The sequence below is a fragment of the Erithacus rubecula genome (assembly GCF_903797595.1).
Source record: "Erithacus rubecula genome assembly, chromosome: 4".
Classification (NCBI taxonomy): Eukaryota; Metazoa; Chordata; class Aves; order Passeriformes; family Muscicapidae; genus Erithacus; species Erithacus rubecula.
The window spans coordinates 44,049,358-44,062,843 of record NC_136686.1 but is presented as its reverse complement, the minus strand read 5'-3'; the positions used below and the strand labels follow the sequence as shown (position 1 = coordinate 44,062,843).

Below are 13,486 nucleotides of genomic sequence, written 5' to 3'. Positions count from 1 at the left end.
CCAATGACAATTTTTTTCATTGTCCTTCACATTTTACATGATGAAGAGACTTGCTCCTGCTTTGTATAAGATATTATTAAACTGCACTTGAATTTATGTTTTGTGGAATGTTTCGTTCAAACCTCTGCAGTTTTGTTAGCAGAAAATGGAGTGAATTTCTAGAAAGCATCAAACAAATGAGTTGTTCAGAAAACATCATTCAAACAAGTATTATTTATGTTAAAATTTTCATGCAAATATTTGGATAGCAAATTTAATTTAAAAAAACTGAACTGTGCAGGGTGAGTCCGGCTTTTTCATTTCACAGCAACAATTTTTTTCTTTTTCTAGTAACATTTTGTGGATTAAATTCAGTTATTCTCAAACATGGTGCTTTCTTCTTATACACTAATGCTGGCCACTGATTGAAGAATGCAAGTGCTGTTTAACTTCTGTTGTAACATTAATTGGTTTAAACTGGCTAATATTTCTGTTCAGGTGTGATTAGATTATTTTGTTCTAGTTCCTATGAGAAAAATTAGTAAATATGGGGGGAAATGTTCTGACAAGACTTCTGCTGTCTTACTTCAAAAGTCTATCCAGATAAAAATATTTTGAATCTGTATACTCAGCTGTGGCTTATGGCATGATTTGGGGGAAAAAAAACCCCAACAATTCAATTTTGTGTTGTTGGGTGTATCACATCTTTTTTCAAGCTGATTTACCGAAGTTGAAATAAAACCAAGATTTGTTTAAGAGCTGACAGCACTTGTATCTCTCTAGTATGTATCTTAGTTATAGTAGTGACTAAGAGCATTCCATTTTCCTGGGGAATTTTTGTCTTTTCAGCGTATGCCGAGAATATTTTCAGAACGGTGGAAAAAGAAAAGCACTTGAAAAAGATGAAAAAAGAGCACTTCTTGCTTCTAAGACCACTCCAGCTTTAAATGTTCCTCAGACTCCCAAGATTGAAGATCCTTTGCCAAGCTTTGGCTTGGCAAATCATGAAGTTATGACAGAAGAGTAAGTTTTACTTGTTTTGACTTTTTTTCCCTTTTTAAAGTGTTAAAATCTATTCTCACATTTTTTCTCCTTAACGTGTTAGATCAGTTTGATGTATTTTTAATAGTTAAGAAAGGGAATTTCCATGTGAATATATAAATTTCTAGAGCTGTTTGTCTTGGAGTATATTTTGGTGAATGTCATAAAAAAATTGCTTGAGAATGACAACGTGGTCATCTTCATTTTAGTGCTAGAGCAATTTCACTTGAGTATTCATTGGTGTGCAATGCAATTTATATTAAACCTTGAGGTGAAATAAGGGAGATGTTAATTAAGTTAGAATCTAATGGCTGTTCAGCACTGTTGAAAAGTCAATTGCTTATGTAAGTACTAAGTGCCAAATGTAAATATCAGAGTACTTAAAACTTTCTCTTCATAAATAATTGCAGAGAAACTCTTGATTCCAATTACACACTTCAAAAGCAATTTGGAATTACAACCCTTAACTTTTAATGTGCTAGTTTTCTGATGACTGGCTCTGCAGAACTTGTAGTATCCTTGAGGTATTTTCCAAACAACAGTCTTAATTTTGTTTGTGACCTTCACTCAAGCAAGAATTTTATTTTTGGCATCCAAGACTAACTTCATTATTTCTGAAGTCCTGCTCTTTTTTTTTTCCTAAATAACATGGGTCATGTTTGGGACTCTTTGATGTGTGATGGAAAATATTAATATTTTACAGGTACAATGAAATATTTAATGCATAACCATGGAATCTATAAAAGTTATACTCACAATTTGTTTCATATTGTCTATTGATTAGTTCTTAGAACTTCCTGCAATTGTGTAAGGAAAATTGTTGCCTTTATTGTAGCATGTCTGCTATGATCAGCACTTACTTGAAGCTAGGTGTAGTATCAGTTGAGGAAAGAATGACGTGTTCCTAATGTTATTAGTAGGAGTGTTTGTCCTTAGGAGCTGGTGTCTTTTGTCTCTCATGTTTGTTTAAATCAATAGGTTTGATGATCATATACACTTTAAAGCTGTCTACTAGTAGGAGGCATTGGTCAGGATAAAGCATTGGTTCTTGCTTTGCATCTCTTTGCTCTCTCTTTGATCTCTGTCTTCATACTTTCTGCAGCTAATAGTGGCTGTTGCAGAGCTAACTTCACCTGCCTCCTTGGTGCCACTTCTTTGTAGCCTTCCCTTTTGTTTTAATGTGTACAGAAAGGAATTAATAGAGAATTTTTATAAATTATTGTAAAGTATTTGTTAGTATAGTGAGTACTGATGATTTTTATTTTCATTCTCAAAACTTTAAAAAGATACACAGTCCTTAAGACATACCTGGCAAAGGCAAATTTTACTATATTTACATGAGTAAGCTACAAATGACAGTTAGTTTTCAGTAGCCATACAGACCTTGAACAACATGGCATAACTGGTCTAAGTTGCTACCCAGAAAAATCAAAATTCATTTTCTTTATTGACACCTTACAGAAGAAATTACAGAATTTATTAGAAAGAAAATGGATTGTATATTACACAAAGCAGAGATCTCTCCTGCAATGCTTTATCTTGTCTACACTGATCTAGTAGTGAAGTCTCAAACTTGGTACAAGGGATATGGGGGAACCTACACACAGTGTTTAAAGACTGTCACTCCATTCTGGTCATGTACACTACAAGTAAGAGTTGTGGGTTTGTCTCTCAGTATTACTAAGCCTGTGTTTCTTTGTTTCACTCTGGTAGGTGTAAAGACAATAATTCTGTTCATCCCATATATAATCCTCTCTCAAGTAATACATAAAGATACATAAATAAGGTAGCTTTTGTAAATAGGCAGACAGAATACATCATAGTGATTTTTTTTCTCTGTATCATAGGTGAAGTGGCTGTCCTGTAAATCAGAGGCTTCTGGGATTTGCTGCTTAATTTTAATCCGTACAAGTATTTCATTGAATGAACACTTTAAAGGGAACAAGTTTAGATCTCTAGAGGCTCTCTTTTTTTTATGGGAAGTTTTCTCTGCACTATAGTGTCCTGTTTCCTCTTGTTATGCTTCCTGTAGTCCCATGTGCCCATTGATTTGTTGTTACCATATTGGATTCTCACATAGAATGCAAGCATACATACAGGCATACATTTTTGTGTTTGAATGAGGAAGGATCTGCCATTGGTGTCTCCAATTGCTAGACAAGGTCTAGCAATGGTGGTCTGAGAAACCTCAAGCTACCCTTATGTGAGAAAAGGCACTACTTGACTTCAGTCCCTGTTTGTGATTTATGGCTACTAGCATCTGCCTACTCAGTATGCAAATTTCTGTTTCAAATCTGTAAAAATTGTTGCTTTCATCTTCATTCTGAAATCTCAGTACTGATTGACTTACAGGGTAGCTTGGTCATGTTTGCAGCTTTAACTTAAAGGTAATTGTTGCACTATATGCCTTGGTCATAGTGGTGTTTTGAGAGAAGTGTGCTCTCAAATATCTTCTGTTCCATGTAGAAGCAAAATGCTTAAACTTACCATTATTATTTTGCCAAATGTAGCAAGATATTTTTCTCTTGCTATTCCAACATCCTCTTTCTGGTAGGTTACTTCTAGAAGGAGCCCAGATATCCCTGCTCTCTTACTGCTGCTTGGAGGCTTTTTTTTTCCTTTCTGCTTTCTTATGAGTAGAGCCATGGCTTGGTTTTACTCCATTGGCCCTGCATCTCTGTTCCTGAAAGTTTTTGCAGTTATCTGTCTCTCGGGCTGAGCCTTTCCCAGAAACAAGACAAGTTATATTGTGGAGAGGCCAATTGGTTTTGGCTACAGAAACTTGAAGCAAAAAACCAATTTCTTTCTGGAAAGTTATTAGCATTTGCATCTCTGTGAAAGCTGTGACTTTGTTTGCCTCCACTAATGGATCTTGGATATTCTAAAATGTTACAAATCATTATGCAATTTTTTTAGATTGCAGCCCTGTAAATTATGCAGTTAATATAGTTATTCTCTGTTTCTCTTTTCAACTGATGAAATTTTAACTCGGGTCTCTAGTGGGACTTCAAAATACTACAAAAAGTTAAGTGAGAAACACAAAACAATATGAGAAAGCCTGTCTAGTGTACAATTTGCCATTTTATTTACTTACAACAAGTGCACAAGTTAATAGTATTAGAGCTGCTCTGAACAAAACTCTTCTGCTTGAGGACCATCTGCTTTTCTTGATGGAGCTTGGTTCTTTACATATCAATTGAAGTAAGGCATTCACTTCTGTTAGTCATTACTGTGGTGTTCTGTGAGAATCTTTTGCTTAAGTTACCTGAAATTGTGACTCAGAATACAGCTTTTAAAGTTACATTTGATAAAACTTAATTCTTGCTGCTTCTTAGGTTCCTTCACTCCTTGGGAAAGATCAGATTACTTGATGTGGGTAGCTGCTTTAATCCATTTCTGAAGTTTGAAGAATTTCTGACAGTTGGCATAGACATTGTTCCAGCTGTTGAGGTATGTAATGTTTGCTGTATTTGATATAAACTTGATTGTCAGATTTGTGGAATGCCTCAAAATTACTGTAAAAAAGTACATTTAATACTTACATGCTTTCTAAATATCTGTTTTCTTTTAAAAATACTATTTTTTTCCTAGAGCCATGCCTTTATAACAGTGTTACTAATCTTGTAATTGGAAAATTTTAATAACCATCTATTAATGGTATTTCAGATGAGTCCTTGCATCTTAAAAGGTATAAATAATGATAAAGTAGGCTTATGCTTAGGCAAGAACCTCTCAGAAGCTGCATTCACTGACAGAAGGAAATGATCAGTGACTGTATTTGGTGAGGTTTTTCTGCGGAAGTTTAGTAATCAGAGTGTGCTATAAGGGAGCAGGGAGCATTTCTATTTACTGCTGAGTAAAAAGCAGAAATACTTTTGAGCTTCCAAAGTCCAGAGGACAAATCTATCTGCATATTTGGGGTAAACTGCTTCATTTTCTCCAGGCAGTAAGGTTCTCAAATGCCTTAATTCTGGTGTAATCATACAATCTTTGTCTTTTGCCCTTCACCCAGCTTCTGTCAACAGTAATTGCATTTATCAACCACACAAGAGAATAAAATGGAATAATTTTTTTTAAAGACACAGAAATACATTTCTGACAGAAAACAGAAGAGCCTTTGACTATACACACCTTGACTACTTACAGTTAAAAATCAGTCTCTATTAAAATCTGTGGCCTAAGGTAACCCTCTTTAGAAGCAGAGAGGTAAAAAGAAGTGTACAGGTGAAATAATACAGTTGACTGGAAAGTAATGTTCTGTTATTTGCTGCAGTGTGAATGACATGCTAAATGCCTGGTATTTTGTTGTTATTACTGTGTTTAGTCCATTAGCACCTCATTTGTATTTTTGAATATATAATGAGAGATACTGAAAGATATTCTTTAAAAATTCAAGTCTGATAAATTGCTTTCAAAAGCAATTCAGTGTTTGTTCCATCTAAAATACAAACTTTGAGTAGATTTTGTCTTGCCTAATATGAAACACAAGCATCATGATTGCATTGCACCAGTTTGGAGGCTGTAGGACTGTGTTGGGCATCATACAGGAGGTAAAAAAGATACATGCTACTTAAATAGCAGCCTGTGGCATTTAAAATGGCAAATTAATTTCTAGCTATGATCTATAGATCCTCAGTGTCTACATCTCAGGTTCTAAGTTCTAATTACAGTCAGCTAATATCTATTAAAAATAGTTAAACCTAAATATCTGCTGTTTGATGATATGAATTGTGTTCTGTATTCACTAATTCTCCAGTAGTTATAATGGCAGCCTAGGTACCTGAGTTGAACTTAAACGTTAATTTTTGGGAATGCCTAGTTAATATTTTTCTATCTACTAATCTGTTGTTCAGCTTTCATAAGAAAGTTACATTTGTTCTCATGAAAATCAATTTAAATATACAGTGACCAAAACCTTTATTGTGAAAAGTCCTGAAAAAGTAACTTCTGTGGATTTAATGGAGGGGCAAAAACAATTTCTATCTACTAACCAGTTCTTTAGATTCTCTCCCAGTAGAAAGGAATAATCAGACATTTGATTTCTGGTTATCTGACGTGGTTAGTACCACAGCTTCATGGTAGGAGCTTCCCAGAGTGTTAATGTACATGTGGATACACACATGCCTACTCTGAGGCTGTCTCAGGCTCTCCACCTTCTTTGATTCTCTTGGATGCTTTGGCTTGTTTAGGGCACCTTGAAGCCTGGCTAGCAAGTGTTCTTGGAGGGACAGGGAGTACAGTTTGAGCAGTCAAATGCATCTGCTAGAGTAAGCTGAGTCCTACCTCCAAAACAGAATTAATGAGCCCTGATGTACTGAAGATGTCTCTACTTTGAGCTGTATCAGCACCATAACCTTCTGAATAAATTTATCTTTAGGCCAGCAGTTGCCTGGGCTGATTTAAGGTTTTCAGAACAATGGCCAGAGTTTTATTATGGTAGTTAATGTCATCTCCTGACTTGAAAAATTTATCTTGGTAAGTTGTGGTAAAAGCTGAAAATAAAATAAACTGGTAAAATTTTCTGATTTAGCAGATTTCTTAAGTAAGATACTAAAGTACCTTTTAGAACAAATGGAAGCACAGAGACTTCTTGCAAAGCCACTTTCTTAAATAATTTTGATTAGAGGGTTAAATAGTTCTTTCTTTAGTAAAAAAAAAGATTATTCACCTTCATATAGACATGCTTTGGCTATAGACTAAGTAGTTGAGTGGTACTTCAGTTTATTTGGAGGAATAAGAATGATGCAATTGTGGAAAGACAAGGAAAGGAATAGAAATACTAGTTATGTAACTGAAGGATAAATATCTTCAAAATTTTTAGAACCTGTATTTCACATACAGAGAATACAAACTGGAATATGGAAATATATTTCCATTGAAGGGTTTTGAGAGAGAGGGAAACTCCTTACAAGAAAAGATTAATATTTTCTTTAGTTAGGCAGCATGCACTCACTTCCACTGTCCTGGTGTAAAGCACACTAGCTAGGAGGATGGAAAGTGAGACTGGAGTGTGCAGCAGATGTTGTATTGGAGTAAATATAGTCTGAGACAAAAAATAAGGCTGGAAGGGTACTGGAGTTTAAAATTAGAATATATATCTCGATACTTCTGTGAACTATCTGTGCAAATTATTCACATAAGTAGGACTGTGTTCTGAATGTCTGTGGATGCACTGAGATGTAACTGAGATGTAACCAGTGTCTCTGAGGACTTAAACATTAGTTCAAGACTTGAATATCAAAAGTTTAGTAGCAAATTCCAATTTAGCAGCATTTTTTGTCCTAAAGCTGATTACAGATTCCACTTGAAACATACTACCTTAGTTCTGAAATTGTCTTTTACATTATTTCTGCATTACTAATCTTCACTTCTTCACTACTCAGAAACACTTGCAGTCTAAATTGGATTTTTCAACTTTGTGTGACCACTAACTTTTTAACTTTTGAAGTTTTGACGTTCTAAGTAAAGTTAGCACGTCACTCTGAACAATCAGTTTTCAAACTGCTTCATTCTTTTAAAACTTACTAGAGGATATAATGAAATTGCTGCTGTAATTTCCTGTTCTCAATATTGCAGGGAAACAGAATATAGCCCTACAGGTATAATAGTTGTAATTAATATTTCTTGGTTATAGTCACATAATGAAAATCTTTTTCTGGGTCTTAGCATATTGAAGGCCAAGATTAAAGCTAACGAAAATAAATCAGTGGTTTTTTGAGCATTGATTACTTTTTGTAATTTTCTGCTACTCTTGGAAGAGAATGTGATTTTATATGAACAGAAATAGCATTATTTTCTACTTGAAAACAATTGTGGATATGGGTTCCTTTATTAACACCCTTGCAAAAGTGTTCTAGTAATCTTTTTTGAATATTGCTTCATAAAACACACTTTTTCTACTATTTTTCTACTGTTACTGCTTTCATGATATAAAAATGGAACACACCATTCAGGTGTGTTCCACAGAATGTTTTGTGTCTGCTTTCATATTTGCCTACCTGTTTAGTATCTCTCATTCACTGCACGTTCTTTAGGCATTAAGAACAATTTTTGTTGCTATCAGATAGCAACATTATATCCTACTACTTTTTTTTATTAAAAGTCAATCGAGGGTTTTGATGAAGTGTCAAAACTTAAGTTCACTAAAGTGCATGCATTTTGTTTTTGAATGTTTTGTAATTAAGGATATTAAGAATTTATTTTTCTGTATGTTGCATTGTCATTTATAGTGTGTCATTTCTAGTCTTCAACAGCTTGAGTGCACAAATGATTAACAGATGATTTGTAGTCCTTAGCTTACTTTGTAACTGCCCCATCACTGCTGAAAATCAGTATTGTAACTTCAGAATCCATATTGCCTTGTTATTTCTTGTGTCTTTACCAGTAAAAAATGACGCTTTTTTTCCAAGTGACCAAACTACTGAGTGTTTTTGATTATTTTTAAAGAACTGGTAGAAATTCTGAGGTATCAAGTTTAGCTTCCCATTACTTACTTCAGGTTTATAAAAACCTATAAAAGGCTTTCAGCACCTGCAATGTTCTGAGTTCTTAAATAATTTGTGAGATAGTTGATTCAATACTTTTTTCTTTGGAGATAAGTATTTTTAAATTAACTGTTCTCAGATATTAAATCTCTAGTAAAACACTTCACATCTAAAATTTTGCATATATGTTAATTTTTTCTTTTAGATTGATTTAATAGCAATAGGAATGTTCAATAGGCTTGACATTTCTTAAAGGGAATCATTGATTTTTCTGTGGATTTTGCTTGTATTTGCTCTTTAAACTAACCTTGATGTTTGGTTTTCTGTGTTTGTCATTCCACCAGAGCGTGTACAAATGTGACTTCCTAAATCTTCAAATTCAGCAACCTCTTCAACTGGCACAAGATGCTATAGATGCCTTTCTTAAACAACTGAAAAATCCCATTGATTCTCTACCTGGAGAACTGTTCCATGTTGTCGTTTTCTCACTCCTTCTTTCTTACTTTCCATCACCCTATCAACGATGGATATGCTGCAAGAAGGCACATGAACTTCTCGTATTAAATGGCTTATTGCTCGTAATAACTCCTGATTCATCTCACCAGAATCGCCGGGCTATGATGATGAAAAGCTGGAAAATTGCCATAGAGTCCTTGGGTTTTAAACGCTTCAAGTATTCCAAGTTTTCACACATGCACCTGATGGCATTTAGGAAAACTTCCCTGCAAACAACAAGTGACTTAGTTAGCAGGAATTACCCAGGAATGTTGTATATCCCACAGGATTTCAACAGTATAGAGGATGAGGAGTATTCCAGCACTGCCTGCTATGTTCGGTCAGACACAGAAGATGAACAGCTAGCTTACGGTTTCATGGAGCTGCCTGATGCTCCCTATGACTCAGACTCTGGAGAAAGCCAGTCTAGTTCTATTCCTTTCTATGAGCTAGAAGATCCTATATTGCTTCTAAGTTAATGTAGTTGTTGAAATGCCCTTTCAGTGAAACCTCTTGCTTAACTAATTTTGCTATACTAACATGGGCTCAACACAGAAAAACGGTTTGCATAAAGAAAATGCAAAGGTTTACAGAGTTTGCTATTTTTTTCTACTTTTGAATTTTAAAATTTATTCTTGTATGAAAGTGAAAAAATACAAGTTTTATGCAAATGACTCATGTCATAGCATAAATTACTGTTACTTTCTTTAGATTTGTATCGCTATTTTTTTTTTCCAGAAAGGTACCATTCTTTTCTTTAGTGCTGTGAAGTGTGAATTCTATTTAATTTGTTAAATGTTGTTTCAGTATTTTAACTCAATGTGGTTGAGCTTAAGGCACTGGAGTTGGTGGGCTTCTGGGAAGTATATGTAGGAAGAAATAATTTGCACTTTAATTAAAATGTGCAGATAGGTTAAGACACTTGGTTACAAATGTCCCTTCTTAATTATGGAACAAAACTTTTTTCTTCCAAAATTTGTTTCACTCTGGTTAAGCCTGGGCTGGAGAAACTATAATGCTTGCACATTTGATTTTATGTTTATTGCAGCCCTCTTGATGTAACACCAAAACACTGGAATATATTCATCCATAGTTGTACATACTGTGTAATTTCATTGCATAACTAGCAATTTCTGAAGAGGCTTTTCCCCCGGAGGAGTATGGTACGTTTAGACAATTATGTTTCACTTCAAAGCTGGAATATGTTTTGCAGTTTTATGAGTATATAAGCACTAACATATATCAGTATTTCCCCAACTATGGTGTTCTGTATTCTCTTCCAGTTGTGTTTTTTTGGGGGATAGGGTGGGGTTTGTCATGTTTTAAAGTAAATTATTTATACAATTTAAAAAGAAACAACTTTTTCTTGAATTGTTCTTATTTGTAGAACTTCTAAGTCAGCCAGTGACTACAAACTGATTTTGTGAGAAGGAACGTAACTGTACAAGTTTTTCAAGGATACACATATTTGCATAAAGCCATGTAATTCAGACCACAGAAATGAAGTTAAACATGCTTTTTCTTTGCTTATTAGGACCCAAAAAATCTCCAGTTAAATGAAAATTCCATAGCTGGCTGAAAACTGGTCAGCACTGTAAGGAAATGAAATATCTATTAAGTTTTTAATTTGTGCAATGAATCTTAAGAGTTTTTGCAGGAAAAAAATCAATTCTGTTCAGCGGTTTATAAAAGAGGATTCATTATTAGTTTAGCTTAGATTTTCTTTCATTTAAAAATAATGGCCAGAATTTTCAGATTTGGATATTAGTCTCTTAAATCTATATGTAAGTGCCTAGTAGTAAATTATTTGAACTAGGTGCCAGATCATGATTTATTTCTGACTTCTAAAAATTGGTAAAAAAATATTAATACAGTTTCGCAGGTGATTATGATGAAATACATTTATCCATATTAAATCTCCATGTTGTATTTACAATATGAAAGTTGCTAGATAAATTGAAGTTGTAGGATTTTACAGTGATTGCTACAAAAATGAAACTTACTCCTTCCACTGAAGTTTTGCACTGAATGTGTCACAGTTTGAACTACCTGTTTTTCTTTTATAGTATTTCCTAGAGTAATTGCATTGGTTATATTGCATTGAGTTTACACTCAAATGTGATCTGGACTGTGGTGCTGTATTCTTTACCATAAGCTTTTTTGTGTGTTTCTTCTTGAATTTAAAGCATTCCCACATACTTAATTCAAATTTGTTATTCAATCTGAATGATAGGGTTATGCAAACCAAACAATTAAATTCTGATGTAAGAAAAGAAAAAAAAAAATTAAGGTTAGACAACAAGAGTGATGGTTCAATTGATAATTTTTGTTACAGAGAATACTTCTCTAATGAAATACACAAAGGCTTCAAAATTGGCTTTAAGTCAGTATTGAAAGCCTTTCTTCCCAATTAGCCACTGCTTTCAGCAGTGCTCATGTTAAAATATTGCTGCTGTAAAATCAGGTGTTTATAGGAGGTTAATATGTGCATTCTTCAAAGTATGCCTAATACTTAAACTGATAGTCATTTTAAAAACTAGTACACCATCAAACATGTTGGCATTGATTACTGTGAATTGGTTTGTGATTCATGCACAAAGAAATGCAATTCAGGTCAAGATTTATCCCTCAAAATAGCTTAAATATTGAGATTTAAAGTTTAATTCATTCTGGGAGGTTGGTAACAACACTGTGAGATTCATAAGTTTGGTTTTCTTGCTGATCATTCTAAATGCCCAAAGTGGGTTTATTGGTTATTTCGTGGGGTTTTTTTCTCGTTTGGTTTGGTTTGTATTGTTTTTTTCACAAGGGACAGTAGCTTGTGGTGGCAGAGGAAAGTGTGATTTACATAAATACTTACATCTCCCTTAATAATAAAGTGATGATATCAGGAGTTGTTGTATATTTGGCTTTGGTGCAAGAATATTATTTCTAGGTTATGAAATATTTGAAAATTATGACTGTGCAAGATGTTTCATTCTTAAGGTGCCGGAGAAGAAAAGGAAGAAAACATGTATTGGCATCTCTGTTGTCTTTTATGTCACTACTTTTGTGAACAAAGCACATTTATTAAAAAAAATCTGAAAAACCGAAAACATTTTTTAAAATTTCTTTGGGGTAGAGCTGTTGTATTATTTTCTTTCTGTGTAATCTGTTTATGCTGAAATCCAGTGAAATCAATGCAAAGCTATTTTCTTGATTCCCAAGGAGATAGTTGTCTTGAGTTGATTTTATAACTCATAATGATGTTAAATTTGGTACTTCAGTTTCAGTTTCCACTTCTCAGTTGTGGCCTTTGCTTTTCAGAAGGGTTTTTTAAGTTCCTCCATGTTGCTTTGCCTGCCCACTTAGATGTGGCCACTTTCTAATGCACTTTCTCTTATCCATCTCTACATGTTCTTGATTTCTTCTCTATCTCACTGAAATACTTTTACAATGCCTAGTGTATATTGTCTCTTTGATATCATTATTGTATTTTTCTACATTGTGGTTCTGAATACTGAAGGTGTTGGGAAAAGGATGGCAGCGGGAAACTGAAAAATAAGTCTCCTGCTCAGATATGAGTTGTAGGAAGACTGGTTATCAGTAGAACTGAAGTGTGTCCCTAGCCCTGCACAGCCTGCCTGCCATGTTCTGGTCTCTTAAATGAGAGTGAAGATGACTAAATAGCATTTCACAGATGTGTTCAGTGTTGCTTTTTGTATATCCTTTCTGCCTTCTTCTGCTTCAGGAAGACTGCCTGACTTGCTTTACAAGCGTAATCATTCTAAGGCTTTTCAATCATGTCTCCATGAATCAGCAGCGGGTTTTCTGCTCATTTTACCTTCTCTTTCTGTTTCCCTCTGTTTTCGACATGTAGAATAGCAAGATGTCTTTCTAAAAAGGTTTCATTTCAAAAACTTGCACAGAAACTTAGTTGGGTTATTTTACTTTCTAAGTAAAACATTGACGCAGAAGTTTCCACAGTTGCTTGGGGAGTGTAACGATATCATGGTTGAATCAATACAATACCAATCAAGTGTTGTCCATAATGCTGGCACAAAGCACCTGAAGCATGTGACCTTCACTAGGCAACTGAGATTTCTACTGTAGTGCTTCTAAGGAAAATATCTTAGCTTGGGAATTTTTTTTTTTTTTTTGGCTTTTGTTTATTTGTGGGGAGGGGGGTTCATTGTTTTTGTTCGCTGTTTTTAACCTGTGTAACTTTTAGGCCTTTGGTCTAATTTTATCTAATATTTGAAGAGGTGTAATAATTTGGGGGATGACTGAGGTTCTTGTGAATCAGTTGGAATAATTGAGTCAGGAAAGAGGGGCAAGTTTAGATGCTTAGGCTGCCCTAGTGCTTCTTGACCAGGGGCAGAAGCACTGATGATGGTTGTGATGAAGGATTACAGGAACAAAGGATTCGTCTTCTTCAGTTGAAAGAGTCCTTAAGCAGCACTGTCAGTCAAGCTCTTCCTTTTTTGCCATTCTCGGCCAGGGCATGG

At 34.5% G+C, this 13,486-nt stretch overlaps 1 protein-coding gene across 2 annotated transcripts in view; it reads left to right on the top strand.

Annotated features, from left to right (window-relative positions):
* The window catches only part of SAMTOR (S-adenosylmethionine sensor upstream of mTORC1), a 32,335-nt gene extending 20,218 nt beyond the window's left edge, over positions 1 to 12,117 (top strand). For both annotated transcript variants that reach the window (XM_079303584.1, XM_079303585.1), the window contains exons 3-5: positions 829 to 1,002; positions 4,356 to 4,470; positions 8,849 to 12,117. In XM_079303584.1, coding sequence (XP_079159710.1) covers positions 829 to 1,002; positions 4,356 to 4,470; positions 8,849 to 9,478 — 919 coding nt within the window. In that variant the 3' untranslated portion in view covers positions 9,479 to 12,117. The remainder of the gene's footprint in view (positions 1 to 828; positions 1,003 to 4,355; positions 4,471 to 8,848) is intronic.
* The last annotated feature ends 1,369 nt before the right edge of the window (positions 12,118 to 13,486 follow it).